Raw genomic sequence first — 27,668 nt, 5'->3', positions numbered from 1 at the left:
TACTTTGTAAACCAACATTACAGACAGAGCAACCAAGAAGTTCTCTATCCCTCAGCGGGGATTGAACCAACAACCAACAGGTTCAGGTGCTTATCACCTGTCACTCATCCTATTGAGCTATCCTTCTGGTTGACAACACTGATGTTTATCTCATACACATCTTGTTCTTGCACCCCTCATGTTACAATGTGAAAATGACATATTTGTAACTCAGGGCTATATGGCATGTGTGTGTTCACAGCTATCACTTGCTTTGTTAGTGTTGGTTTATTTGGGTGAGTTGGGGATTGAACCAACAACCTTATGAACACCAGCCGTTTGATATATCCACTCAGCCAGTCACAGGACACACCCACCATCTCTGGAAAATGCTAAATAATAAAGCTTTAGCTCACTGTGTTTGAAAAAGTTTTTTTAAAGTTAGCAGCTGTATTTAAGATGTAAAGGCCTTAGTAAATGCTTGACTCTTGTGGCTCATTGTGTTAAAATGGAAGATTCTCAATCTTCAGGAGTGCGTCAGACAGTGCTGGGATTGAACTCACGACAATTAAACTTCATAGAATCTGTCTAACACAGTGAGCTTCACAACCAGATAAGGAATCAGACTTCTTATCAGAGCTGTTCCACCTTCAGCAGTGTCGCTGACTTGAGACAGACTCAGGATTGAACCCACAACTACATAACATTCAACTTGCTGCCAATCAGGCTGAGCTACTATTCCAGGACAATCACAAGTCAAGATACTGGCTTTAAAAAATCTCCAAACAGTTCTGCTAACTTTAAAAAATGACTGATCGAGTCAGGATTGAACCCACAACCTTAAAACTTCAGTGTTGCTGTCAAACACAGTGAGCTAAAGCTTGACCCAGCTGATTGTCTCTGGTTCAAACACACAACTTCAATCTTTAGTCAGAAAGTTACCACAAGGGTGGGTAACACCCCACTCCATGTAAAACTGCTTCGGTGCAGACACCTGGTTGACCAACTAGGACGAGTTTGTCCGTAACACCGGGCAGCCTGGCTGTGAGGTGGCTGCAGCTCCCAGTGTCATCAGTCTGATAACCAGCAACACAGGCAGCAATTTTACCTGGATTGGGGTGTTACCAACACTTTTGGTAACTTTCTGGCTGAAGATAGAAAACCTCAAATGAAAATGTTTTTCAACTCGTCTAAAACTTTATCTCACTGTACATTGATGTAACCTTTGCCACCCCAGCAGAATTAAAAATATCATCCTTGGAACAGGGTGATTTTGACACTAATGCTGAATCAGTTCAAATGTTTTGGTTGAGAGCACAAACAGTTGCACCTGTAGTGTCCATAAACAAGCAGGAGACAGTGATGTGGCCTCACTGAAGCAAACCTCAACAAAGTGAGAAAGTCACCACAAGGTGGGTAACACCCCACTCCATGTAAAACTGCTTCAGTGCAGACCACTGGCTGAACCACCGGGACCAGTTTGTCCGTAACATCGGGCAGACTGGCTGTGCGGCCACACCACTGTCTCCTGCTCGTTTATGGACGCTGCAGGTGCAACTCTTTGACCTCTCTAACAAAACATTTGAATTGATATAGCAACCCAGTGTCAAAATCACCCTGTTCTAACGATGACATCTTTAATTCTGCCAGGGTGGTGAAAGTTACATCAATGTACAGTGAGATAAAGTTTTACACCAGTTGTAAAAAAAATTTCATTTGAGCTTTTCTGTCTTCAATTAAGAGTAAAGAGAGCAATAAACAGGAACCACTTCAAAGCAAGTGTATGAAAATGGATTTCAACTTCTGCTTTAGAAGAACACTTTCTTAATCATACTTTCTTGGCATGATGCATTTAGAATTTATTGATTTAGCATTTTCCGGAGTTGGTGGGTGTGTCCTGTGACTGGCTGAGTGGATATATCAACGGCTGGTGTCCACAAAGTTGTTGGTTCAATCCCCAACTAACCCAAATAAACTAACCCTAACAAAGCAAGTGGTAGCTGTGAACACACACAAGCCATATAGCCCTGAGTTACCAATATGTCATTTTCATGAAATGTGAAGTGTAACATGAGGGGTGTAAGAACAAGATGTGTATGAGATAAACATCAGTGTTGTCAACCCGAAGGATAGCTCAATAGGATGAGTGACAGGTGATAAGCACCTGAACCTGTTGGTTGTTGGTTCAATCCCCGCTGAGGGATAGAGAACTTCTTGGTTGCTCTGTCTGTAATGTTGGTTTACAAAGTATTGATATTGGCTCAGACCAAATACAGAGTACATATATCTAAGTATAAGAGCACATATAAAGTACAAGAGTACATGTATAAGTATCACAGCAGTCTACACCAGTATGTAGACGCAGAGTGTCATTTGAGAATTTTTCATTTTACCCCGATAGGAAGGCGGTGGCTTTGTGTATTAATAATGACACAACATAATAAGCAACAAACATGCGATGGCAAGAGACTTCCAACATTTTTAAAAACTTGTTCGCACCTTCATGCATCAGTAAAACCTCAGCTGGACGGGACTTCCTCTTTCATAACCCCCTGCTTACATACCTGCGGAACATCGGGGGAGGACAAGGCCCCCCCCCTTACCCACCCATGTGGGACACAGTTTTTTTGCTCCAGTTACTGGTGAAGGAGAGGGATCGAACCAGCCACCTCACGTCCGCAGACGTATCTGAGATCTGTGTTGACGAAGCCGTCACTCCACCAGGTCCCCTTCGCAATCAGACCTCTTCTCTGAGCGCTTTTAAACCTCTCCTCTGAGTGATAATGTTCAAAAGTCAGTGACCGACTCGGGATTCGAACCCATTACCATAAAACTTCAACTGAAGCTACCTAACACAGTGAGCTACAGGTTCAGACAGCAGCCACTGGTCTTATCAGGTTTTCAATCTTCAGTAGTATGTCTGACTTTAAAAATTTACTTGCCAGTGTCAGGATTGAACCCATAACCTTTAAACTTCAAAGAAATTGCCTAAAAGCAATCCTAACTTGATCAGTCACTTTTTAAGTTAGCAGCTGTATTTAAAATTGAAAACCCTTGGTAAAAGGTTTGACCCTTGAGCCTAACTGTTTTAAAATATGCTTTAGGGTCAAACATTTACCAAGGGTTTTACACCTTAAATACAGCTGCTAACTTTTAAAAAAAAACTGATAAAGTTGGGATTGAACCCACAAGTTTGAAACTTCAGTGCTGCTGTCAAACACAGTGAGCTAAAGTTTTGTGCTGCTAATAGGCTCAGGGTTGAACCCACAACTTCAACAAGTCAGAAAGTCACCACAAGGGTGGGTAACACCCCACACCACATCAAACTGCTTTGGTGCAGACCACTGGCTGAACCACCATGACCAGTTTGTCCGTAACACCGGGCAGCCTGGCTGTGAGGTGGCTTGTTTCACTGTGGCCACACTGCTGTCTCCTGCTCGTTTATGGAAGCTAGCTACATGTGCAGCTTTTTGTCCTCTCTAACAAAACATTTTAATTGATATAGCAACACAGTGTCAAAATTACCCTGTTCAAATGATGATATCGTTAATTCTGCCAGGCTCACGAAAAAAACATCAATACACATTTTCTTTGGTCGGTCAGTGACTGGCCAAGTGGTTACAGAAACGGGCTGATGACCACAACGTATTAACCATTCAGAAAAATGAAGAAACCACGTTGGATTCCAGGCCAGCAAATTAACAAAATCACTGGTGCATAAAGAGAGCAATAACCATGAACCATTTAAAAGCAAGTATATGGAAATGGATTTCAACTTGTGCTTCAGAAGAACTGTTTCTTAATCATACTTTCTTTGGCATGATGCATTTGGAACAAATTGATTTAGCATTTTCCAGAGGTGGTAGGTGGGAACTGTAACTGGCTGAGTGGTTATGTAAAAGGGCTGGTGTTCTCAAGGTTGCTGGTTCAATCCCCAACTCACCAAAATAAACTAACCCTAACAAAGTAAGTGATAGCTGTGAACACATACATGCCATATAGCCCTGAGTTACAAATGTCTAACATGAGGGGTGCAAGAACAAGATTTGGATGAGATAAATAGTGATATTGTCAACCAGAAGGATAGCTCAGAAGGATGAGTGTCAGGTGATAAGCACCTGAGCATGTTGGTAGTTGGTTCAATCCCCGCTGAGGGATAAAGATCTTCTTGGTTGTTCTGCCTGTAATGTTGGTTTACAAAGTATTGATATTGGATCCAACCAAACAGAGTACATATATCTAAGTATAAGAGCACATATAAAGTACATGTATAAGTATCACAGCAGTCTACACCAGTATGTAGACGCAGAGTGTCATTTGAGAATTTTTCATTTTACCCCGATAGGAAGGCGGTGGCTTTGTGTATTAATAATGACACAACATAATAAGCAACAAACATGCGATAGCAAGAGACTTCCAACATTTTTAAAAACTTGTTCGCACCTTCATGCATCAGTAAAACTTCAGCTGGACAGGACTTCCTCTTTCATAACCCCCTGTGTACAGACCTGCGAAACATCGGGGGAGGACAAGGCCCCCCCCCTTACCCACCCATGTGGGACACAGTTTTTTTGCTCCAGTTACTGGTGAAGGAGAGGGATCGAACCAGCCACCTCACGTCCGCAGACGTATCTGAGATCTGTGTTGACGAAGCCGTCACTCCACCAGGTCCCCTTCGCAATCAGACCTCTTCTCTGAGCGCTTTTAAACCTCTCCTCTGAGTGATGATGTTCAAAAGTCAGTGACCGACTCGGGATTCGAACCCATTACCTTAAAACTTCAACGTAGCTGTTCAACGCAGTGAGCTACAGGTTCAGATAGCATCCACTGATCTTATCAGGTTTTCAATCTTCAGTAGTGTGTCTGACTTTAAAAATTTACCTGCCAGTGTCAGGATTGAACCCACAAATTCAAAACCTTCCACCAGCTGCCAACAGGTTGAGCTACTGGACCAGGACAACCATGGCTCATGATATTGGTTTTAAAAAATCTCCAAGCAGCTCTGGCTTGAACCCTAAAACCTTGAAGTGGCATAATTTTACACAGTGAAACTCGAGGGTCAATCCTTTACCAAGGGTTTTCAATCTTAAATACAGCTGCTAACTTTACAAAGTGATTGATCAAGTCAGGATTGAACCCACAAAGTTTAAACTTCAATGCTGCTGTCAAACACAGTGAACTAAAGCTTTACACTGCCACAGAGTTTCCATTTGGTGTTTTCAGTCCTCAGTGGTCTGGCTGGACTGAACCCATAGCTTCAACAAAGTCAAAAAGTTACCAAACAGTTCACGCTACCGGATCACGTCCCTAAAAAGGTATTTTGACAGAGCATCTAAATCTTTATGGACGTTATTCGCTTAAAAAAACCCCAAAGAAAACAACCCTCCTCTGAATTGAACCCACAATCTTAAAGCTTAAGTGCAGCTGTCTAACACATTTAGCCACAAAGCAAATCGGCAGCCAAGATGTTTCAGCAAAACTTTTCAATCTTCATCAAGGCAGCTGAGCAAACCAGAATTGAACTCGCAATCTTAAAGCTTTAATGGAACTTTCTAACACTGTGCACAACTGGCTCAGATGGTGTCAGGGTGTTGTCATTAAACATTTTCAGTCTTCAGTGGTTTATCTTGTGTTATTAAGAAGACTGACTGTTCCAGGATTGAACATCCAATGTCAAAAACTTTAAACAGCTGCCAAACAGACTGAGCTACTGAACCAGAGCAGTCACCATGCAAGATATTGGCTTTAAAAAATCTCCAAGCAGCTCTGGCTTGAACCTTAAAACCTTTGAAACACATTTTAAAACAGTGATGCCCAAGTGACAAAACCTTTACCAAGGGTTTTCAAATTAAATACAGCCATTAACTTTAAAAAAAAAGACTGATCAAGTCAGGATTGAACCCACAACTTTTAAACTTCAGTGTTGCGATCAAACACAGTGAGCTAAAGTTTTACACAGCTGATTGGCTCAGAGTTGAACCTACAACTTCAACAAAGTCAGAAAGTTACCACAAGGAGGGTAACACCCCACTCCACGAAAAACTGCTTCAGTGCAGACCACTGGCTGAACCACAAGGACCAGTTTGTCCATAACACCGGGCAGCCTGGCTGTGACGTGGTTCGTTTCAGTGCCTGCATTGCTGGTGACACTGGGAGCTGCAGTGCAGTCAAGGTTACCAAAGCAGTGAAACTCCCCACTCCCCCTGGTTTGATCAGCTACCTTGATGAAGATTGAAAACCTTTGGTGAAACCTCTTGGCAGCAGTTTTACTCTGTGGCTCATTGTGGTAGATGGCTGCACTCAAGCTTTAAGGTTGTGGGTTCAATCCTGAATCAAATTTTGAAAGTTAGCTTCTCAATTTAAGATTGAACAACCTTTGGTAAAAGGTAAAACCCAGCCTGGCATACCTGAATGGACCCTCGCCTGTGTGACTGCACACAACAGCAACAGTGAAACTCCCCAAAGTACATTAGTATTATAACACAAACTGTTTTCATTAGTGTCACATAAAGGGTATCAAATGTACTTGAGGATTGAACCCACAACTTTTAAACTTCAGTGTTGCTGTCAAACACAGTGAGCTGAAGTTTTACACCAGTTGAAGACAATTTTCATTTGAGATTTTTTCAATCTTCAGTCAGAAAGTTACACCCCAATCCAGGTAGAACTGCTGCTGTGTTGCTGGTCATCAGACTGGTGACACTGGGAGCTGCAGTGCAGATGAGGTATCCAAACCAGTGAAACTCCCCAAGCAAATGGAGATCCAAAGAAAATGTCTGTTAATGAAATGTTAAGTGTAACAAGGGTACAGACACACTCCTTGAAGACTGAATATCAACTTTTTGTGCTCCTAAATGTCATTCATAATCAGACAAGTATGAAAGTCACCTTCATTGAAATGTATTAATTTATTTAGCATCACACTGACAGCTTTGCAGGGTAAAAAATATCCCATTTCTAGGATTGCATTGCTAAATCTGCCTGCATGGTGAAAACAATAGTCTTTTGTATTTCATGCCATCTCCTCCTTTGTGTTAAATCCATGTTGAGATATTTAATTCTACCACAAGGTGGCAACATTAAAATGCCAACAGCCAACCTCTTGGTGCACTTTTCCACATCTTGTTACATACTGATTGGAAGATACAGTAATTCATAATTTTACTGGTTATACATAAGACTTGCATGTTTATATTCAACATAAAGTAGTGGGAAAAGACAGCTTTAATTCAGTGTGTTTTATTAAAATGTTTCACTCATTCAGTCCATCACAGTAACAAAGTGTTAGGATTTTGTGAAATGTGCTGTGATAATGGTCATTTAAAAACATAAGTCAAATATTACAAACAAAGAGTGCTACATTATGCCGTGTTTAACTGTGATATCTCCCAAAAACATATTATTAACAACAGTTGCAAATGTAAAAGGAAGTGCAATTATTAGTAAACAGAACATAAAAATATCAGTAAGTCCAGAGATTTATACAAAGTGCAACATGAACAGATCCCTTATAGGTCATTAAACAATTTTAAAGTGTTAATATGCACAAAGTTTTGTGATGCCATGGTGAGACAATTTTGTAAACACATTCAGACATTTCATTTTGGTCAAGATTCACATTTAAAATTCAATAATATTGCATATATATATATATATATATATATATATATATATATATATGCACACTTAATAGTTAGCTTTGAACACGAATACATACTTTAATGTCTTGCTTGTAAAAATTAGACCAAATGTGCCCAATCTAACAGGGACTGATTAAATTTTAGCAGCATCATTGGCGCTTCTTGCCAGAGGGAAAACACGTGATTAGTCAAAACATTTATTCAAAATAAATATATAAATAAATATAATATCGTGAGGCTCATTTCATAAAAACTGGCAGCCCTCTTTAGCAGGTTAGTATTACTGGTACCCTACAGCCAGTGGTTTATTGCACAAGAGCAACTTGGCACAGACCAAACTCACACACTCAAATCCAGAAAAAAACAAAAGAATCAACCCGCCTTCCCCGAAGAAATTCTGCATAGAATCGAATAGGTGACATGAGAGATCAGTTCATGTGGAGACCCCTCAACTGTGGTCCGTCTGATACCATTTTAACTATTCTATGCAGGATCTCAGATTTAAGGTCATCTTAACAGTTACTTTTTGGTCAAACCCATTCAAGGTCCCCAATGAAAACTTTGATGTTGAGGAGTAGTGAGTTACCCCAGCCAGCGGGGTACCACTGCACTACTGCACCAGTTCATCCATTCATCAGTAGCAGCCGTCTCTCCAGGTGCTGTCACGAAGGGCACTGAGGGTGGACAAGCTCTTTGGAGGCGTCAGTAAACTGGAAAAAAGGAAGAACAACAAAAGGGTCACACCAAAGTGGATAGCTCCGGGTCTGAAAAGTGAAGCCAATGTGAAAGTGACTTAAACTTGCATTCCCTCTAATGGCCAGCAGAGGGTGATTCCAGTGGCACCAAAAAGAAGTCTGTATAGAAGTCTATGAGAAAATGACCCTACTTCTTGATTTATTACCTCAGCATACAGTTTCTTAATAAGTTTGTTCTCAATTGCTAGTTTCAAGTCTTCAAAGACCCTCTAAAACTGCTGCGGCCCACCGGTGGACCTCAGAACGCCATCTAGTGGGCCGCAGAAGCAGTGGTACTGCCAAATTGTTAAAAAAAAATAATATAATAATTTACAAAGTTTACAAAGCTAGTTATTTTTATATCTAAATAAATCATTTCAATGACCAGTTACATTTTGAGCTAGCTTTAGCTGTTAGCTAGCTAGCTTTCTCTGTGGATCCTGCTTCAGAAGACATGTCTCTTTCCACTGTGTTGGAAAATTAACTAATGGGACTATCAGCAGACAACAGCCTGAAGCTTCAGCTCACACAGGTTGACCTTGCTTCATTCTGCATACTGGCTGCCAGTCAATATCCCTCTCAATCAAAACAGGCAATCAAATTTCTGTTGCCTTTCACCACCAGCACCTATTTATGTGAGTCAGGGTTTTCCATTGTGACCGTCACAAAATCAAAGGCAAGAAACAAACTGAAAGCAACTTGGAATGCAACTCTGCATGTCAGCCTCTAACCCATCCCACCACGATTTGATCTTATTTTCTCAGAAGCAAGCCCAAGTGTCTCACTGAGGGTAAACAGAATATTTATTTTGGTCAATACAGCTGACAGGTGGCATAACACTTATTTACAGCCCAGTTTTTTTGTCATGTTATGTCTTTTTCTTTTATTTGGGAAAGTGGTCCTCTGAATTTTTTTCACAATCAGAAGTGGGCCTCAAGTTACAAAAGGTTGAGAACCCCTCCTCTAAAAGACCCTCTAAGGAGTCGGATGTTCATTTTTTCCCTGGTAAGAACATTTTCTTTTAATAGTTTTAAGCCTGTTTTTTTGCTAGTGAAAATTAGCATTAGCATAATCATTAAATGTGTCACTGGGGTCAGCTCTACTCTCTTGTCCAAACACGGTTACTTCTGGCTCCAAATATCCAAGATGGTGACAGTCAAAATGCAAACCTGAGGCTTCAAAACAGGAGTTCACAAACCAATGTGTGATGTCACAGTGGCTACGTCCATTATTTTTTACAATCTATGGTCACACCTAAAATATGGTATTTTTACGTCTACTGCAAATTACCGCCAAGATAAGGCTACAGATGTAAATTAGCCTAGTAGAAATAAATAAATAATAATCATTTTTTAAAAAATCATTAAATAAATATCCTATTTTGTCAGCCCAACAAAAAGATGACTGTAAATTAAAAAGGCTTATGGACTCATGAAAAGATATTGCAGGAGATTTTCTGGCAACGTTGAAATTTTGACTATATTATTGTTATAAACTGAAAAAAGTATAAGATCCCTGTTGATTAAATATTTAATTAAATGTAAAATTAGTTACATTTCTGACCCAAATTCATACTGAGGTGGCCATGCTGCAATGACAAATCAAGAACTTTTATCACAAAGAAAGTTCCACTTAGTTGGGTTCTCTTTGGGTTACCTGGTTTCACTGAGCCCAACATCAATGACTGTGTTTAAGCGAAGCTGGTTATCAGCTGGCTCAGTTACATGCAGTGTCATCAGAATCAGTGTGGAGTGGAGTACTTATAATATGCTATGAGATGAATCTGCCACAAACCTAATGTTCAAGAGGGAATTTCTGGAAAGTCTTTGGTCCACTAGCGACATTTTTGGTCTTCTAGCACAAACCTGTTGTTGAATTTTTTTTACCTGAGATCATATCACATATTTGAAAAGATGAAATAACAACTTTTATATATTGTGTATTTGTTGAATTTGACAGCCTTTACAGAAAAGCGCAAACAAAAATCCTGCATATTAAATCTGATTCCAACTGGGTTTACCTGCGCGCTGGTTGGGCTGCCTTGCTGCGTGGGGTGGAGCTTGGGGTGCCAATGAAGGAGGCGGGGCGGGGCAGGCTGCTGCGAGGAGTGGTCGGCGTGGAAGTGGGCGTCGCCCCTCCGCCAGGCAGTTTACTGAGCATGGGGATCCCGCTGTTACTCCCGCTGCTGCAGTTCAATGACTGGAGGCTGGTGGAGGTCGGCATGGTGGCCGAGCCTTTGATAGTGGGACTGACGTAGGCGGTGGCTTTTAGGGGTTGCCGTGACAACGAGGAAAAGTTGCCCACGCTCTGGACTCTGTTCTGCAGCTGGCCTGGGGAGGGGACTGGAGGTGGGCGGGGATAACAGATGCACAAGCATAAAATAGAAAACTAAAATGAGTTAACTGATCTTAAAACATGTTATATTTCATAATAATTAACTTTCATCTAAAAAAAAAACAAAAAAACACTTCGAAGTAGTATCTTACTGGAGGACTGCAGGCGAGCCAGCCCACTGGACGAATCAAAGCTCTGGCTGTTACGAAGCAAAGGGGAAGCGCTAGGATTGGTTGGAATGGGCACACTTGGCATGCTGGGAGCTCTGACAAGGTTAGGCATGCTCCTCCGCAGCTTATCTGGCAGAGACAGACAGAAACACCCACATCAAAATAAATTGTAGAAGCTTAAAACTGCATCAGGAAAGATTTAAAGTAAAGATACAAATGAAGACCATATACCATAACAATATACCAACTCCATCCCTTAAGACAACTGTAAAGCTGGCCGTGATCTCCTTTACCATACAACAGTTTCCAGCCCCCTCAGTCAGATATACACTCCTAACGCTAATCCCATCAAACTCTCTCTCCCTCTCTCTCGTCTCCGACTTGGAACGGAAACACACGCCAGTCTGAGAGCTTTAAGAGCAGTTGTACAAGAGGCTTAGACAGAGTTATTATTAAGTGGTTAGAGCATCAGTGTGGGTCAGTTCGGGGCATTGACGCATGATTAGCGAGCAAAGACGGGATACTTCTCAGAATGAGAAAGATGGTGAGGAATAAATACTTATGAGTGGTGAATTAATGAGTTTAAGTGTTTTTATATTGTGTTCTGTCACAGAGAAGTTGAATTAATGTTTTAAAATAACTTTTCAATGTTTGAGGTATGAAGTATGTTTGGAATCGAGTGGAAAACGGTGTCGACTTACTCTCATATTCGGCTGGACGCCATGATGAAGTTTCCCCAAAACAATACGGCCAACAACATACACATATGCACGTACAGTAAATACACACATAAATATTGCACATACAAAACATATAAACACAGAGAGCTCTCATTAGTAGTGTTCACAGCATTGACAGTGGTTTATGTCAAAAAAGTAGCACTTGTTTACTCATATTTTTTGACAAACTGACTCTAAAACAAAAAAGGAACTCCAAACACGTATTCCTTCACCGGGTGGCCTAGCAAAGAGAGATGCTATTGGGTTAGATTATGGGAAGTGTAGGCTTGTGTATACGTCAGCCACCCCTGCTATGATTGAGCATTTTTAAAAAGGATATGTTTTTCAAGTCTGTCTTAAAACCACAGTCAGGAGCCCAAATGAATATTGACACTTTTTCTCTTGCTATAATCATTCCTCCTGTTCATACTGGTAATTAAGAGATCCGTTCATAATGTGCTTTTAGTGTAAGTGATGGGGGACAAAATCCACAGTCCTCCTCCTGTGCAAGAATGTATTTAAAAGTTTATTTGAAGCGAATATGAGGTTTCAGTCTTTCAAATTAGTCAAATCAAGTCAATATCTTTCAGAGTTGCTCTCTTTTTCGTGCCAAGTTTATTCTTTTTAACTTAACTTTAAATACATTTTTGCTCAAAATGGGGACTATATTTTGTCCCTCAGCACTTACATTGTAAGCATGTTTGGAAGAGATCTTCTTGTAGTCAGTATGAACTGGAGGGATGATTACAGCATGCAAAACCTGTTTCACTGTTCATTTGGGCACAAACCCATTCATTTGGGTTCATTTAAGACAGACTTGAAAAATTGTGAACCCATCCTTTAAATTCATCTACATAAATTATTTAATGGTAATTACATTTAATAATTAATATTTAATGATTATTATAAATTATTGGAATACCGCTTTAACCCTCATTGTGCAAACATCAGGACTATCAACTGGGGTCCCTGAGGACCCAAAGAATAAACTACTATAAGAAACAACCATCATAGCAAAATGTTAACTTAGGGCTTCTCAAAATATTATTAGTTATGTAATTAATGTCATCTGAAAAAAAAAAAAACATTATTATTTTAGGAAAGTTGCAGTTAATTTGCATATTGTGTAAAACAAAAATATACACTTTTCTTTATTACAGTGGAGTGCCCCTACCCCTCCTGGTAGTGTGTGATACTTTAAATGAGGACCCTTGGCAAACATTAACTCAATAAATAGTTCCATCTATTAAAACTGCAGCGGTGGAATGTTTGACTGGGGTCGCCCAGGACCCCAAAACATTGGTATTTTTAAAAAGCACTCATCAAAACAGAAACGTCATTAAGAACAAACTGATTGACAAAGTCATGAAAAATTAGAATGATAGAATAAAGCACTTGTGAGATATGACAGAAAGTAAACCTCTGGGGTCTGCAGGTACCCCAGTCGGTAGGATTAAAGTTGCTTTAAGCAATTTTCTTGACCACTTGGTGGTATCAAAACAAGCTGTAAACACAACACTGATATATGGTATTATCAGTGTTGGGGAGCAGAGACACTACATGTAGCGAGGCTACTAGTTTATTTACATTTCCTAGTAGCAGTCGGATACTGTAGCTATTTTGAGTGTCTGTTTGCTGCATGTTGTTTGGCAGTTGGCATACAGCAGGTTTATCAGAGCTTGTTAAACTGTTGTAAATGAGCTGAAAGATGCTAAGATACTCAGCTGAGCTGAGGGGAACTGCAGAGTTGAGTGATAATTCTGTATGTTCATCACTAAATTATATAAAAAGGTGATTTCATCCTTTGTCAAAAGTAAAAATATGTTAGTGCAGCTTTAAGGCTTCTTCTACTTTTGGCACAAAAAAGTAAAATGCCTTGACATTTTCAAACAAAGGAGCCTTGTTTTCTTTATTCAAGCCTTTTTTTACTCTCGACTCCAATCAGAAAAACAGACTTGCCTTTCAGTATCTGATCTCAAACAAGAACAAATTCCTTATAGGCAGAGAGATGATGTTAAAAGTGGCTTCTCTCACCTGATCCTGGTCTGAAGCCCTGCAGCTCGGCTGTGCAGGGGCTGCCCAGTCCCAAACCCTGGAGCTGGGTGTGGGCCTGAGGTTGAAAGGCGAACCCAGCGGAAGGGTACGGAGGGGTGGAGGGGGTGGAAGGAGGGGTGGACAGGGAACTGGTGCTTCTTCGCCAATCTCGAATGCTGGAGAAGGTGTGGGAATGCGGCAGACGGGTGAGGCGCGGCTGCGGCGGGGGCAGGAGGCCGTAGTCTTCGTCGTCCTCCTCGTCTTCCTCCTCCAGGTCGGGGCCGGCGCTGAGCTGGCTGAGCTGGAAGGTGAAGCTCTGGCTGCGGCGGTTGGCCAGGATGGACGTCGTGCTGGCGTAGTCCTGCCTTAGACCTGGGGGAGCGAGACATGAGGAACAGCGTGCAAAACACACACACACAAACACACAAACACACACACACACACACAGAGACACAGACATCACCTCCTGGGGTTAATGAAGCTGAAGTAGCGATGAGCTCTGAGGTCTGGTGCCATATGTTAAAATATTAGAAAGGAGGGAACAATAGAGACAGATGGACAGCAGAAGAAGTGAATTGGCGCACAATGACAGACAAAAAACTGACAAAGCAGACAATTAAATATAAAATCTATTTTCACTGTAATGTTCTGAAATCATTTGGAATAGATTTAGCTGGAAATGCAGGTCCATATTTTTAAGAATACTTACTATACAATGATGTTTTACTGATTATAAGCACCAGGGCTTCATATTGAACCTGTTATAGCATCACAAACTAGTATTGAATAATTAGCCTTAAATACTTTTCAAGGTTAAATTGTTAAATTTCCTGTTATGAGACAGAGCTTTTCCATTTGCAGTGTTCTTGTATGGTTGCTTCTGTTAAACTAACATTAAAAACTGCTGGATTTGAGAAGTTTGGATTGTTTTGTCAAGGGAAAAAATACAACTAAAATGTGTTTTATATTTCGCATAGGAAGGTATTGAAAGAAGTAGTTTGGTAATGTAATTCAGTTATCATATATTACACTAGTATCACAATTTTTTCCACTGATGCCCTTTTAAAACACCCAATCCCTGTTTAGTCTTACAGTATATTGCTCAGCTTGCCTTAATAGTTTATTCTGCTACCATACTTTTGCTCCATATTTTCGTGCCTCCTCTGCAATGCTCTGCACCCCCAGTTTGCTAACTACTGGTCTAAAATGAGGAACAATACAGTCAGCATGAAGTGGACCGAATTCCCTGCAATTAAGAGCTTTAATCATACACTGTTTCTCAGAGCAAGAGCTGATCTGGAGACAGGGGGCAGAGCCAAACAACCGCAGAAATACCATCTGCATGTTTTCCTCCTGGCTTTACTTACTCTCCTCCTGCAGCCGGGCCATAACCTGGACATCAGTGAGGTCTTGCAGTTTGTATCCCAGAGCGATGGAGTCGTCTTCCGCCTCTGAAGCACCAAGGTCACTGTCCATGGATGACTGTGGGCTGAGGGCCGAGCGCCGTAGACTGCGGTCTTCAAACAGCCACACAAGAAAACAGAGTTTGACTGATGATGAACTTTCCACACCGACAACTTATCCTTGATCTTAACTACAGTGTTAAACAAATGAGACGGTCACTGTGCAGCTCGGCTATGTTCGGTTTTGGTAGCTCAGTAGTGAGAAAAGCACCCTCGAGTCTTTCGAGTGTCCTTTACATAAAGATGAAGGATCCAAACTAATGGAGGGTGATACTTGGCTCGGAGAATTAGAGCCTATTAAGCACCAGTGAGGCAGAAATATTATCTCAGAGGTTATACCAACCTCTCCCCAGTTAATGATATTCCTATATCTGCTCACTAAAACTGCACTCTAGAATAATGACAATGATGAAAAGGATTATTTTAATCACTTTAGTCACAATTTGCACCCTTTATTAGATTTATTTTAGTCATCTTTGGCTGAATTTCAACATTTTGCTACATCTGTTAACGTAATCATCATTTACACCTTTGACAAGGTGCAGCTGAGTGTGAATTTAAAGGGTTGATTCTGTCAAAATACAAAACATCATAATTTCTCACTTTCCTACAGTGGAAGCTCACTGGAGCTACTTTCTGCTAAAGAAATAGTCCCCATGACACCCATTCTCAATAATATCTAGAGGAACTGGGACATTGTTTCTTGAAAAAACTGTGCTGCTGAAAATAAATGTTATTTTTCAATACTGTGAGCAACACTTCTGTAGATTAAGAACCAAACAGACATGTTAAATCATTCTAAGGTCAAGTGTGCCCCCTTTGTAACCTCAACTATAACTTTTGAAGTCTCAGACTAATTGGGTGATGCAATCCTTCAGTTTTAGCACGACATTAGTGGTGCAAAAATAAGTAAAAAGCAGACAGTTAGGTCTTTAGGTGACGTGTATGTCCAGTTGTTGAAAGCGGCTTTAAGATGCAAGTGACAACAACCAATTTTGAAGTCAGTTTCCCTTTGGGAAAACCAGTGTCATCTCCTCTGTATTACTTTGAGGAGTTTACATTCTATGATCATGCATGGATTTTAAAGACTGATTCTGATCCGTTTTAGACTAAATATCTTAAATTTTGACTTTGTTGAAGGACGTAATATGTTAAAATAAAGGATTTCAGATTGTCCATCAGAATTACATACTTATAGGCAGTGTAGAGAAAGTTTTGCAACATTTAAAACGAAGTGAGACAAAACTAATAGAAATTATTAATGAATAAATGTGATCTATTGTGGGGTTTTTTTAATACTGTACTGAAAAAAATGTTGAAATTTGACCTAAATATTTCTAAAAATCCTTACTTCAGCCCTGAATTACATGATATTATATTGGTGACTCACAAAAAGGGGGGCAGATAGATGAAAGAGAGAGTTTTATATTTGGAACAGCATATCTAAAAAAGAACAAAAAAAAGCAACACATGCCCCAGCTTTTCTAATGCCTCGTTGCTGTTTGGAGTAGCACTGTCATGGAATTGAGCCTTAGGTGCAAAACCACCAGCGAGCCCCTGCGGCAGAGGACCTGCTGCTACATGAAGCTCAGGATGTGAGCTTCCTCCCTTCAGGGCCCATCTCGTTCCCTGCAGCTTTGCCCTCGCCGTGTCTGGAACGTTACTTTTTCCATCACTAATAATGCACTCGAATGTGTCACCAGCTGATACAATTACAGCAGCAGAATATAGTGACATATAATGAGCAACGAGCAGTTTTATTTCTGCAACTGTTGCTTGAAGCTGCAACAAAAATATATTCTCTTACTCTCACGACTTACATGAGAACACAGTTGAAATAATACATTAAAAGCTTGTGGCTGACCCAGTTTTATACCGAGTGTCTTTACCTGCGTAGTAGTGTTCTGATATTTTGTTATCTGCTGTCTGTGCTGTCCCATATGAGGCTAGAAAAGCGGGACTCGGGATGTTTTTATATGAAAAGCGGACAGAAAGGCGGCGCGGAGCAGTGGGAGAAGCAGGCTTACTGCGGTTGGCTAGGTGAGAGAGGAACGTGGGAGTCCTCTCGGCTACGGGGGAGAGCTCCTTCCCTACGGGGCTCAGCGTCCGATGGAGGATCGGGTGGAGCGGGGAGGAGAGGGATGGAGCTGAAGGAGGCAGCAGAGGAGAGAGGAGGGAGGTAAAAAGATGAGACATTCAGGTTTTAAAAAAATGCATTTTGAGTTCAACTTCTAGTGGTAGAAAGTTGAATGAAAACCTCAAAAAAAAGGTTAATATACACACAAATACTAATTCAAACTGGTTTTAAAGTTGCATTCACTCTAATATTGCTGTAAATATCTGAAAAGTAATTTAACATTTATTTAAAGCATAAATTATTCTGTGAAGTGTCATTTTTGCCACAAAGTTACTTAAATATGCTGTTCCTGAAGAGACTGATACTCAAAGTTCAACCAAAACAAGAGCAAACATGCATGCTGTATGTTTACCGTGTCTTTCGGACGACTGGGGAGTGGAACAGGGTTTGGCTGAAGGGGAGGCGCTGATGGGTGACACCCCAGCAACTCGACTCAGGGGAGGACCGGGAGAGGAGGAGGAGGAGGAGGGGGAAGGGCTGGACAGTGAGCTACGCCACCTGGAGACTGAGGCAGGAGTAGGTTTAATGGAGGAGAACAGAGGATGGGAGGGAAGACGGAAGTTAATGTTAAGTTAGCATTATTTTTTACACATCAATACATTGCCAAATTGATTGTAAAATACACCAAACAAGGTCCTTTAAACACCTGAGACTATGTGAGAAAAACTGGTTAAGTACACGTTTTCTCCACTCGTTTATTCAGGTTTTTCCTTTGATTTGCAACTAACTCCTGTCATACTCTAAGTGCTCTTCTCCTGGGCTGCAATGATTATTTTCGTTATTGATTAATCATTTGGTCTGTGGAAAATGTCCATCACAGTATCCTGGAGCACAAAGTGACATCATCAAATGTCTTGTTTGTGAGACAAACAGTCCAAAACCCCAAAATATTCAATCTACTGTAATGAAAGAAAAGCAAGCACATTCTCACATTTGAGAACCTGGAACCATTAAATGTTTGGTGTTTTTGCTTGAAAAAAAATGATGATGATTAAATCGATGATAAAAATAGTTAAATCGGTCAGAATAGGTTGACGCCCTGGCTTTGGACTCACAGGTAGCATTTCTACATACGTTCACCTCAAGTTTTGGACCTTCGACCGTGTTTAACAACATTTAAACAGTCTAAGAATGACACAAAATCACAAAAAGCATGATATGTGCCCTTTATAAAAGAACCTCAAAACAGACTCTTCCTTAATGAGCTGAATTCAGGTAGCTCCAGAACTCAAAATGGCCTTAACAATAAATCGTAGAAAATACAAAGACAGACGCCATCATTGAGCAGAGGGCTGTACTGTGCAGCAGTTACCTCATCGGCAGTGTGACTGTCAGCAACTGCTCTGTTCAGCAGCTGCACATGTGACAAAGCACAGAGGACAAAGCACTATTCAACACAACAGAGCCGCTTGTACACTGCAGCTGTACCTGGTGCCTAGTGTCTCAGACAAACACACACACACACACACACACACACACACCTCGGTTACTATTCATAGATGTAGAGAAGAAACTTCTCCTGGTTTGTAGCACCTGTGATATGAATACTCAGGCCATATATAGGGGGGAAAAGATGAATATAAATGTGCTGCATCCTGCATTTCTTATTAAAGAGTGTGCATGTGAAGCCTGCACACACCCAGAGATGCAGGAAGAGGATTTCTCTCTCTTACCTGTCAATACGAATATAAGCCACTTAGCTATGAAGGGGGTGTATTCCTTTCATGTAAACGGTTTCTATGGCAACAGCTCTCCATTTCACTGTACCCAACCTCCGGCAGGGAGAGAGAAAGAGAGAGCGATAGCAGGCCAAGCTGGTGGGAGGATTCCTCTGCGGTTTTGAAGTGATGCACCATTAGCATGTAGAGTGCAGGTTCTCTGCTGCTGATGCAACAAGCTGCACAGCTGGTGCAACTTCAAGAGGACCTAGCAGAGTCAGAGGTCCACTTCGGTGACCCAAATACTGGCCCAGACTGCAGCGTAGATGCTAGTATAAAGTATGTGGACACTAGACATCACGACTGGTCCACAGAGATTAGGGATGGGAATTGATAAGATTTTAAGTGATACCGCTGCCATTATCGATTCTGCTTATCGCTCTGATTCTTTATCGATTCCCAATTCATTTTCTGTGTGGAAAAAAAGTAGACCTACACAGGTTTTCAGCGTCAACGCAACTGTTTTATTATCTCTGAGTCTGAACACAGTGCAGAAACAGCAGGCCTCCGTAGGCTGGAGCAAGTGATTCTACTCAGAGAAGGCCCCAGTTGGTACCAGTTGGCAGTCCGCTATCTGTTAGCTCCTGCAGCAGACCAACAGAACAGTGGCTCTCCCTGCAGCCTGGCCCGATCATGGTAACGGGTCAGCACTGAGTCTTCTCAGTTATTTTGGGTGTGTTTTATTTGTTGCCTCGATCCTACCGCCATGACTCCTTCTTGTTGCAAGTTTCCAGCAGCAAAGATGCATGACATTGACATCATTGTTTTGCAATGCGCAACTATTAGAAAAACATGTCGGCATCGATAAGCTCGGAGGCGTATGATTCCAATGGATCGGACAATTTGGAACCGGTTCTCGATTCTCATCACTAATAAAAAAAAACATTATTTTCCCAGTTTGGTGTGGAAGAACTTAGAGCCACACCTCACTATGCTTCCAAAATCTTGTGTTATAGCAGCAGATTTAAGCCCAAAGCTTAATGAGATGTTCAAATATGTGTACATGTTGTCCAAAAAGATAATCATATTACTGTTTTACACAACTGACATTGTAATTAATATTTTAAAGCACATTGTAATTAAGAGTCTACATGAGTTTGAGGGTACTTTAAGTTAAATACTAATGTCAGCATGCCAAAATGCTCACAATGACAATGCCAACATGCATATTTTAAGCAGATATGTTTTCTTAATTTAGCGCGTTAGCATGCCGACATTTGGTAATTAGCACTGAACACAAAGTGCAGCCGAGGCTGATGGGAATGCTGTTAGTTCTGCAGGTATTTAGTGAAAGACCAGTTGAAAGTTTGATCTGATAATGGTGCTAATATGTAAAGTTAAGAGGACACAAGAATGATTATATTTCATCCTGACGGGGAGCATGAATGTGTGACCCAAATGTCATGGCAATCCAACCAATGTCTGTGGAAACATTTCACTCAAAGCCACAAATGGTGAAGCTAAGTGGTGCTAAAGGAAAAGTCAACAATCTTTATTTGAGATATTTCAGTCTGGACCAAAGAAATGGACGCCAGACATAAGCAACAGTGCTACAGTATCTTAATGTTCTTGACGTTAGTTGCATTTTTCGGTGCTGAATTCTCAATTTGGCAGCATTTTGGAGTCAAGTTAAGATTATTTATGTAGCCTTAAAAGGAGAGATTTACAATCTCTGTAGCACCTCAATCCTTATACAGTCAGTTCAGATACAGAACTCGAGTCTGTTTGAGAGGAAATTCTAACAAAGTGTTTACAAAAGCAAAATGTAAAAGAAGGCCATTAACTCACACACTGTCACCAATTAGATTAGTGAAAAATCAATGTTTGTGACCATAGATCTTTACCAGGCATTACACTTTAATACGTTTAATGCCTGAAACGTTTTCAATAAACTCAGTGGAGATAGTTCACTACTGTCTTTTGCATGTCTTAATTCTCCCCAAGTATATTAGCTAATATTTAATTACAAAATCTAATTTAAAAAGGTTTCATTAACTGGCAAAAGAGCAGTCCAAACAATTAGATATTTCTTTGAAAATACTGCAGATAAACACTTTATATTCAAAGTGTGGGAAGGCAGAGCAGCCTGACACACACACACACAGACTCAAACTCTCCTACGCAGGTGAGTCGAGTGCCTTCTCCTCTCATTAAAGGCTTCAGGGTATTAAGCTGCCTGTTCAGCTGAGGCCGTGGGAGCTGTCGCCTCCATTCACTCTTCACACGCAGCCCTCTGCTCTGCCTCCGCAACCGCGGCCTACAAAAAAAAACAGACTCATCGATCAGACGAGGATTTCTGTAACACACCGACATCTTGGATTGATAACCCTGATCTGCTATTTTTCCCCCCTGGTTGGCTGTCAATAGGCTCAAGACATGAAATCTATTTTTAAAAAGAGAGTCGATTCAGGCTCATGAAGTAACCATGGCAACACTAAAAGCAAACCAAGAGGCAGGCTTCTATTGATTCACAGCCTATTCTCTCTTTTGATTATTCGGACAGCTAACCATATTTCCTGTTTCACTTCCTCAGATATGTTTCCTTTATCTTCAAGACTTCCCCTTCTTCTTCGTCAGCGATGCATCATATAATTAAGTGTTGCCTGTAACCACGGCATATGCAGGTCAGGTGACCCGGGCCTGATCTGCTTAAGGCTATGAGGCGTGGACAGATTATCGTCAGTGAGCTCTCCACCGTCCTGCTGAGCTCGATTAGTCACTCTGAAGCAATGAAGGTGATCCAACTTCAACCTGCCTATTATGGCCACAAAGGAAAAGTATCTCTGCAAAGTACAAGTGTCAGTTTATGTACTTTACAATGTTAGGAAGTGATACTTTTAAAACACTTTTCATCATTACCTGGCTTTAAAAAGTAGAGTACAGCAGAGCTAGTCGATCAATAGAAGATTTATCAGCAACCTTTGATGGTTCCAGCTTCTCATATGTGGAAACATGAGTATTTGTGGACTTTTAGACAGTTTGTCAGACAAAACAACACTTAATTTAATTATTTGACTTCATGCTCGAGGAAATTTTGATGGAAACTTCACTGTCTTCTTATGTTTTTAAAGAACAAACCATTAATTGATTAATAGAAAATATAACCTGCACATTAGCCGATACTAGTTAGTTGTAGCTCTTAAAAGAACGCTTTTTTATAAATTAGGTTCCTAGTAGCTTAAACACCAAGTGATCTATCTGGAACTTAAAGCAAGTGACATCAATTTTGGACTGCTTCCTTCACAAGACAACAAGAGCACCCAGCTATACACTCTAGATGAGAAACTGTTTGGCAGCTCCTTCTGGCCGAGACTGTTGTGTGAGACAGTAAGCAAATGTGAGTGAGTGAGCTCCTGTGTTTTTGGCAAGACACCTGAGAGCTGTGTACATCAGTTTAAAATAGACTGGAGGCGGGAAGCGTCATGCAAACTAATCTGCTGTCTTGTCTCCCGGAATCTCAGGCAATTTCTGTTTTCAGCCTTTGGTTTAATGTACGGAGGAGAGGAGAAAATAGACACTGTGGGTAAGTGAAAGACATCCGCTGTGGGTTATGAAACAAAGATGAAACAATGTAGAGAAACTGGGCATAAAAAGAAGTGACATCCAGACTAACCACAGTAAAAAAAAAAGGGTGAAAATATGTAAGTGATCAATTCAGAGCTGCCAAAAAAGGCCCGGACTGGTTAAGAAAGATAAAGCTCAACTGAATTTAAAAGTCTAAAAACACTCATTGCATAAAATACTTTTCTAATGCATGTCTTATTAGCGGAAAAGTGACGAATGTGAAATTAGCAACAGTCCCCTGACTGAACTCCAGCTGAACTCCAGAGAAATGTTTTTAGCATTGTTTCTTAGACAGCAAGAGACACACACACACACACAGACAAAACTGTTCAGCTGTACATCTCAAATGCAGTTTAGTTTCATCGATGCCACCAAAGTGTGTACAATATTTCTTGCATTTGCATTGCAAGAACAAGCAATTTCATACTGAATCTTCTGCAGACTTGTGAGGTTTTGTTGAGACGGACTGTAGTGATCTATTTTTAGGACATAATATCTTTCCTTAAAGTGCACAAACATTTACAGCATTTTACTGCTGCTAACTGCACTTGCATGTTTTATTCTTCTGCAAACATTTTCTGTTAAAATTAATAGAAAATTCACTTTACAGCACTTCATTGGAAACTGGAGAGACTGAGACAATCTGTGTTGCGTTTTCACACATAATCTGCTGTATTTACGTTCATTCAAGCACAATTATATATGTTCTAGCAGCGCAGAACAGTTTGCACTTGCTATGGTAACAAGTCTAAGGTGTGATATCACTGATTTAGCTCATCTCAGACACCCTATGACAACAGTGAGAGTCTTAAGGTTTGTATGGATGCATCTTGTTGTGCGCTGTCGGCTCTTTTGCTGTACAACACAAACTTCCCTCCAGGGGCCAATCACAGCTTTTTTTTTCTCTCACCACCACACACACACACACACACACACAAAAAACCCTGTTGTCTCGCACCTTGTTCCAGTCGGAGGGACAGCGATCGCCTCGCAGCCTCCACCTCCGATTTGGGACAGTCCAGAACCTGCCGGCACCACTGCAGAGGTGTGAGGGAATCATCTGAGGACTCTGTGGCTCTTGATGATACATACAACCTACAGAGAGATTGAAATGCTGGGAGTCAAACTATTGTTTTAACTGCTGCAGAACAATGTAATATTTTACAACACTGTCAAAGTCATGAAGGAGCTGAAGGAAAGGTCAGGAGATCACCAAAATCTGTAGGTTTCATCCTCTGGGAACCATGAATATCTGTACAAAAGATAATCTCTATCCATCCGATAGTTGTTGAGATATTTCAGTCTGAACCACAGCGGTCAGACCGACGCTGCCGTCCATACAGACAAGCTGCTGGAGTGGTTAAAAATTTTATTAGCTGCGAGAACAATTCTTTGATCTCAGCAAGAAATGTTCTTCTTTCTCATCATAAATCCAACGACTCCTCAATTATTCTTCATTTTTTAGGACAGACTCTGTTTTTATTCCAGTCTATCTCCAAGCCTCTTTATTTCTTGTACCTGATATTGCACTTCATTTGAGATTTACTGAATGTTTGGATCGAAACATAACTACTTATTATAAGATACGTGATGGTATCTATGTTGAAAAAGTGTTTACAACTGAAAATTTTGTTTTTTTTCCATAAAAATATGAACACTATGCATTTGTAGGACTTCCCTCATCATCAAAATTATACCAACTTTATCTAATTTTTACATCCTGAGTTTAAATTCTGACACAATTCGAGATGACTAATTGTAAATGGAACAATCACCAACATGTAGGTGTAATTTATACACAGTTTTAGTACATAGTCTAACTACATGTTGGTAGGATCTCAGTGTTATGAAAGTAATATTGTACATTTGGGAATCTTCCCTCTGATGGGTCGCTATTCAGACTCCATCCTTCCTTTGTGCCACCAACTCATCCCCTCCTGACTCAGACAAATCTCTCCTCCTGGCTTAAAGGTGGCGTTAAGCTTTTCAGATATCACGAAGACGAGTCGCTCTGTTGAAATGAAGTAGATCAGATTATTCTGACAGCCCTGAACTGCTTTTTTTCCCCTTGATTTTGCTCTGTGGGCAACACGGAGGGAACTGAATTATAGATTAAAACCTCCACTGACATCAGGTGGAAGTCTGACCTGAAGGGGACAGAACACACACACACACGAACACACACCCACACACACACCCCTCGGTCACTATTTCTAGACACAGGGAGGGAAGCACCTGCAATGTTAATACACCAAATAAAAGATGAATCCGCGTGTGCTGCAGTGCAGAATCAGTCATACTTCCTGTCACAATATTTTGACCTCTTCTGTTTCTAACATGCATTTATGTCCATCTCAATTCATATGAATGAGGTGGACAAAATATTAGAAACACCTCTCAAAGCCCCAAACTACAGCCTCCAAAATGACCATAAACACTTTTCATGAGTGAACATGAACATGCACTTTGGATTTATTGCAGGGCTGCTGTATGAGCTACAGTAGTGTAGGTGTACCTTACTGCTATAACTAACTATTATTGATTATTCTGCAGATTATCTTCTTGATTTATCATTTTGTCTATAAAATAGTGAAAAATGTCAGTTATAATTTCTAACATCTCATGGTGACGTCTTCAGATGTCTTGTTTTGTCCGATCAACAGCCTAAAATCCAAAGAAATTCAGTTTACTAACCTATGACACAAATCATCACATATGAGAAGCTGCAACATGCAGATATGACATTTTTTCTTAACAAAGCGACTAAAATGATTAAACAATTATCAAAATAGTTGCTGACTAATTTTCTTTTGATGGACTAATTGATCAATCGCAGCTCCAGGGGATCTTATAAATTGGAAACAGTAAAAAAACCCCAAAAAACTCAGCACACAAACATTCATGTTACTGGCTGCATGTATTACAGCAATAATTGAAATCATGAGTTGATCGATCAGTTGGTCAGACAGAAAATTACATAATTAATGAGCAAATTAATCAGTTGTGAGTTTAATTAAGTTAAAAACAGTCACTGATCACACTCAGATGTGACGATTCTTTTAGTTTTCTCCATTTTGAATCATCATGAATTGAATATGTTGAGATTTTATGATCGTTAGACCAAAACATAAGCAGTTTTTAATGTTTTAAAAAGGGAACCTTTCATTGCCAACTTATTGATTAACTGAAAAAGTAATTAAGTAGTTACTAAAAGTATTTGGCTTGTTTGCATGAAATGTCAGTTCTTGAAACTGATTTCCTCTCTTTGCAGCCACTTCCTTCAATAGAAAAACACAACACTAAGTAACAGGTCATAATTCAACAAGGCCTCCAGCGTTAATCTGCAAGATTTTATAAAGATATCACAGAAAACAGACACATTATGTCATGGAAAGTGTTGCACTGAGGCTCAAAGCATGACACAGACACAACTGGATCTATGGTTTGATTCCCTGTATGAGGCACTATAGTTAATACAAGGCACTGAAAAGCATCCAGCAAGTGACATTTTAAGATGAATTTCTCTGAGTGCAGACTAGAGGGAGAATGGCAGCTTGGTGCAGCCCTGATGACAGGCCTGATAACAAGTGGCCTCTCCTCTCAGCTGCCTAATTAACTTACGTGGTGTGTGGCTTTGTTTTGGCCCTGCAGAAAGCTGCAAAGCTTTAATACAAATATGATCAGAAATAAGAAGAAAATCAACCGGTTGAACCATCAAACATCATTTATGGTCTTTGCATTCAAGATTCATGACTTGGACCTTCTGCACAAAGCAACAAATGGTTGAATTAAAACAAAAAAACCCGCCAGTTACCATGATTCATCAGACTCCTCTGAGCAGCACAGAGAATCCAAGTCCAAAAGCTCCAGCTCATCCAGAACCGACGGCTCGGACGCGTCCTCCGCCTCCCCCGCGGCAGCCTCTCCGTCCCCGGCGGTGTGCCGGTGGAGATAGTCGAAAGGCTCCTCCGGTGGGAGCGCGAATGACCCCAAGGACGTCTGGCACAGCAGGGTGGGAGGCGGGCTGGGTAGGCAGTATCCCCCGACGCACGCCGGAGGTATAGGCAGCACATGCGGGCCGCCTGCGCAGCCGCTCGCCCGGGTCCGCAGCTGCTCATTCTGCCGCTCCAGTTTCCGGACCAGCTCCTGAAGCTTCTTCACCTCCAGCTCTGCGTTCAGGGTGTTGCTGTTGCAGTCCACCTCCGTCATGATCGCGGGGTTCAGTACGGCTGCCTCCATTGGATCACAAAATAACGCTTTCTTATAGCATCCACCTCCAATCTGGATCCAGAAATGGAGGACAGGTAGGGCCGAGCTGCTGCGGCTGCTGGCTCACCCGACGCCCTCACACTGCTTTCTGTATTCTGGTAGCGGTAGTAATCAGTCTAGTACGCCTGTCTGGACTGTCACCCAATGGGAGACTATAATAACTCCACCCCCTCCAACACCACACACACCCTCAGCCTCCACCCCCCCAACCGGAAGGACTGATTACAGGTAGTAATTGCACCTGTCGTTAGTTTAAACCGTAATATATTGAAAACATAACCTGCGTAAAATTTCATTTTACACATTTTACGCGCAAGCATTTTTCCCCCCCGACCATCTCTTTCCAAGCACACAACTAATAACTTTTACTGCAGGAGACACAGTTCACATATAAATCTATTAATTTGATTCAATTCAATTCAGTTCATGATCAATTGTTCTCAGCAGGTGTGTTATAATTAACAGAGACACACCTGGTTTACATTTATACACATCTGGCGACATCTTGCGGTTGAAGCAGGTTATTGCATCATTTCTAAAACAAATGTATAAGTCGACATGTCTGAGCAGTTGCACAGAAACCATTTTACATTTATTTCATGAGTGTATTAATGTTATATAGTTTTTGATCGATATTGAACGTTTAGCCTGTTCATTTACAGAAAAAATGTGATTTTTTTTAATGGAAAAACTATCAACAGATCTGTTTTTATTTTAAATCTTATTTATTTGCCAAGTTGTAAATGGTCTCAAAGCAAACCCAGCAAATTAAAGAATGAAGCTTAAGGATAAACAAATCAGAAAGCCATTAAGACTCTGGTCATCTACAATATCTTAAAAACCTATTCTTCTTTATTATTCCATAGTTTTATAGACATTTGTATCAACCAAATTAAATCTGGGAGGA

At 40.7% G+C, this 27,668-nt stretch overlaps 1 protein-coding gene across 2 annotated transcripts; it reads right to left on the bottom strand.

Annotated features, from left to right (window-relative positions):
• Nucleotides 1-7,202: 7,202 nt before the first annotated feature.
• Nucleotides 7,203-26,922, bottom strand: LOC122976600 (SLAIN motif-containing protein 1-like). 2 transcript variants are annotated; one of them, XM_044345172.1, is made up of 10 exons: nucleotides 26,307-26,922; nucleotides 23,451-23,587; nucleotides 17,563-17,715; nucleotides 17,101-17,220; nucleotides 14,978-15,127; nucleotides 13,611-13,982; nucleotides 11,559-11,570; nucleotides 10,840-10,986; nucleotides 10,374-10,695; nucleotides 7,203-8,329 (listed from the first exon to the last, which is right to left on the bottom strand). In XM_044345172.1, the coding sequence occupies exons 1-10, from the start codon at nucleotides 26,729-26,731 to the stop codon at nucleotides 8,254-8,256; spliced, it is 1,914 nt and encodes a 637-aa protein (XP_044201107.1). In that variant the 5' UTR covers nucleotides 26,732-26,922; the 3' UTR covers nucleotides 7,203-8,253. The 2 variants fall into 2 exon arrangements, with proteins under 2 accessions (XP_044201107.1, XP_044201109.1); XM_044345174.1 differs by lacking the exon at nucleotides 11,559-11,570 and having other exon boundaries at nucleotides 26,307-26,921.
• Nucleotides 26,923-27,668: the final 746 nt, after the last annotated feature.

This window comes from Thunnus albacares, chromosome 24 (genome assembly GCF_914725855.1).
Source record: "Thunnus albacares chromosome 24, fThuAlb1.1, whole genome shotgun sequence".
In the NCBI taxonomy this organism is placed as follows: domain Eukaryota; kingdom Metazoa; phylum Chordata; class Actinopteri; order Scombriformes; family Scombridae; genus Thunnus; species Thunnus albacares.
This window is presented reverse-complemented; position numbering and strand designations above follow the sequence as displayed.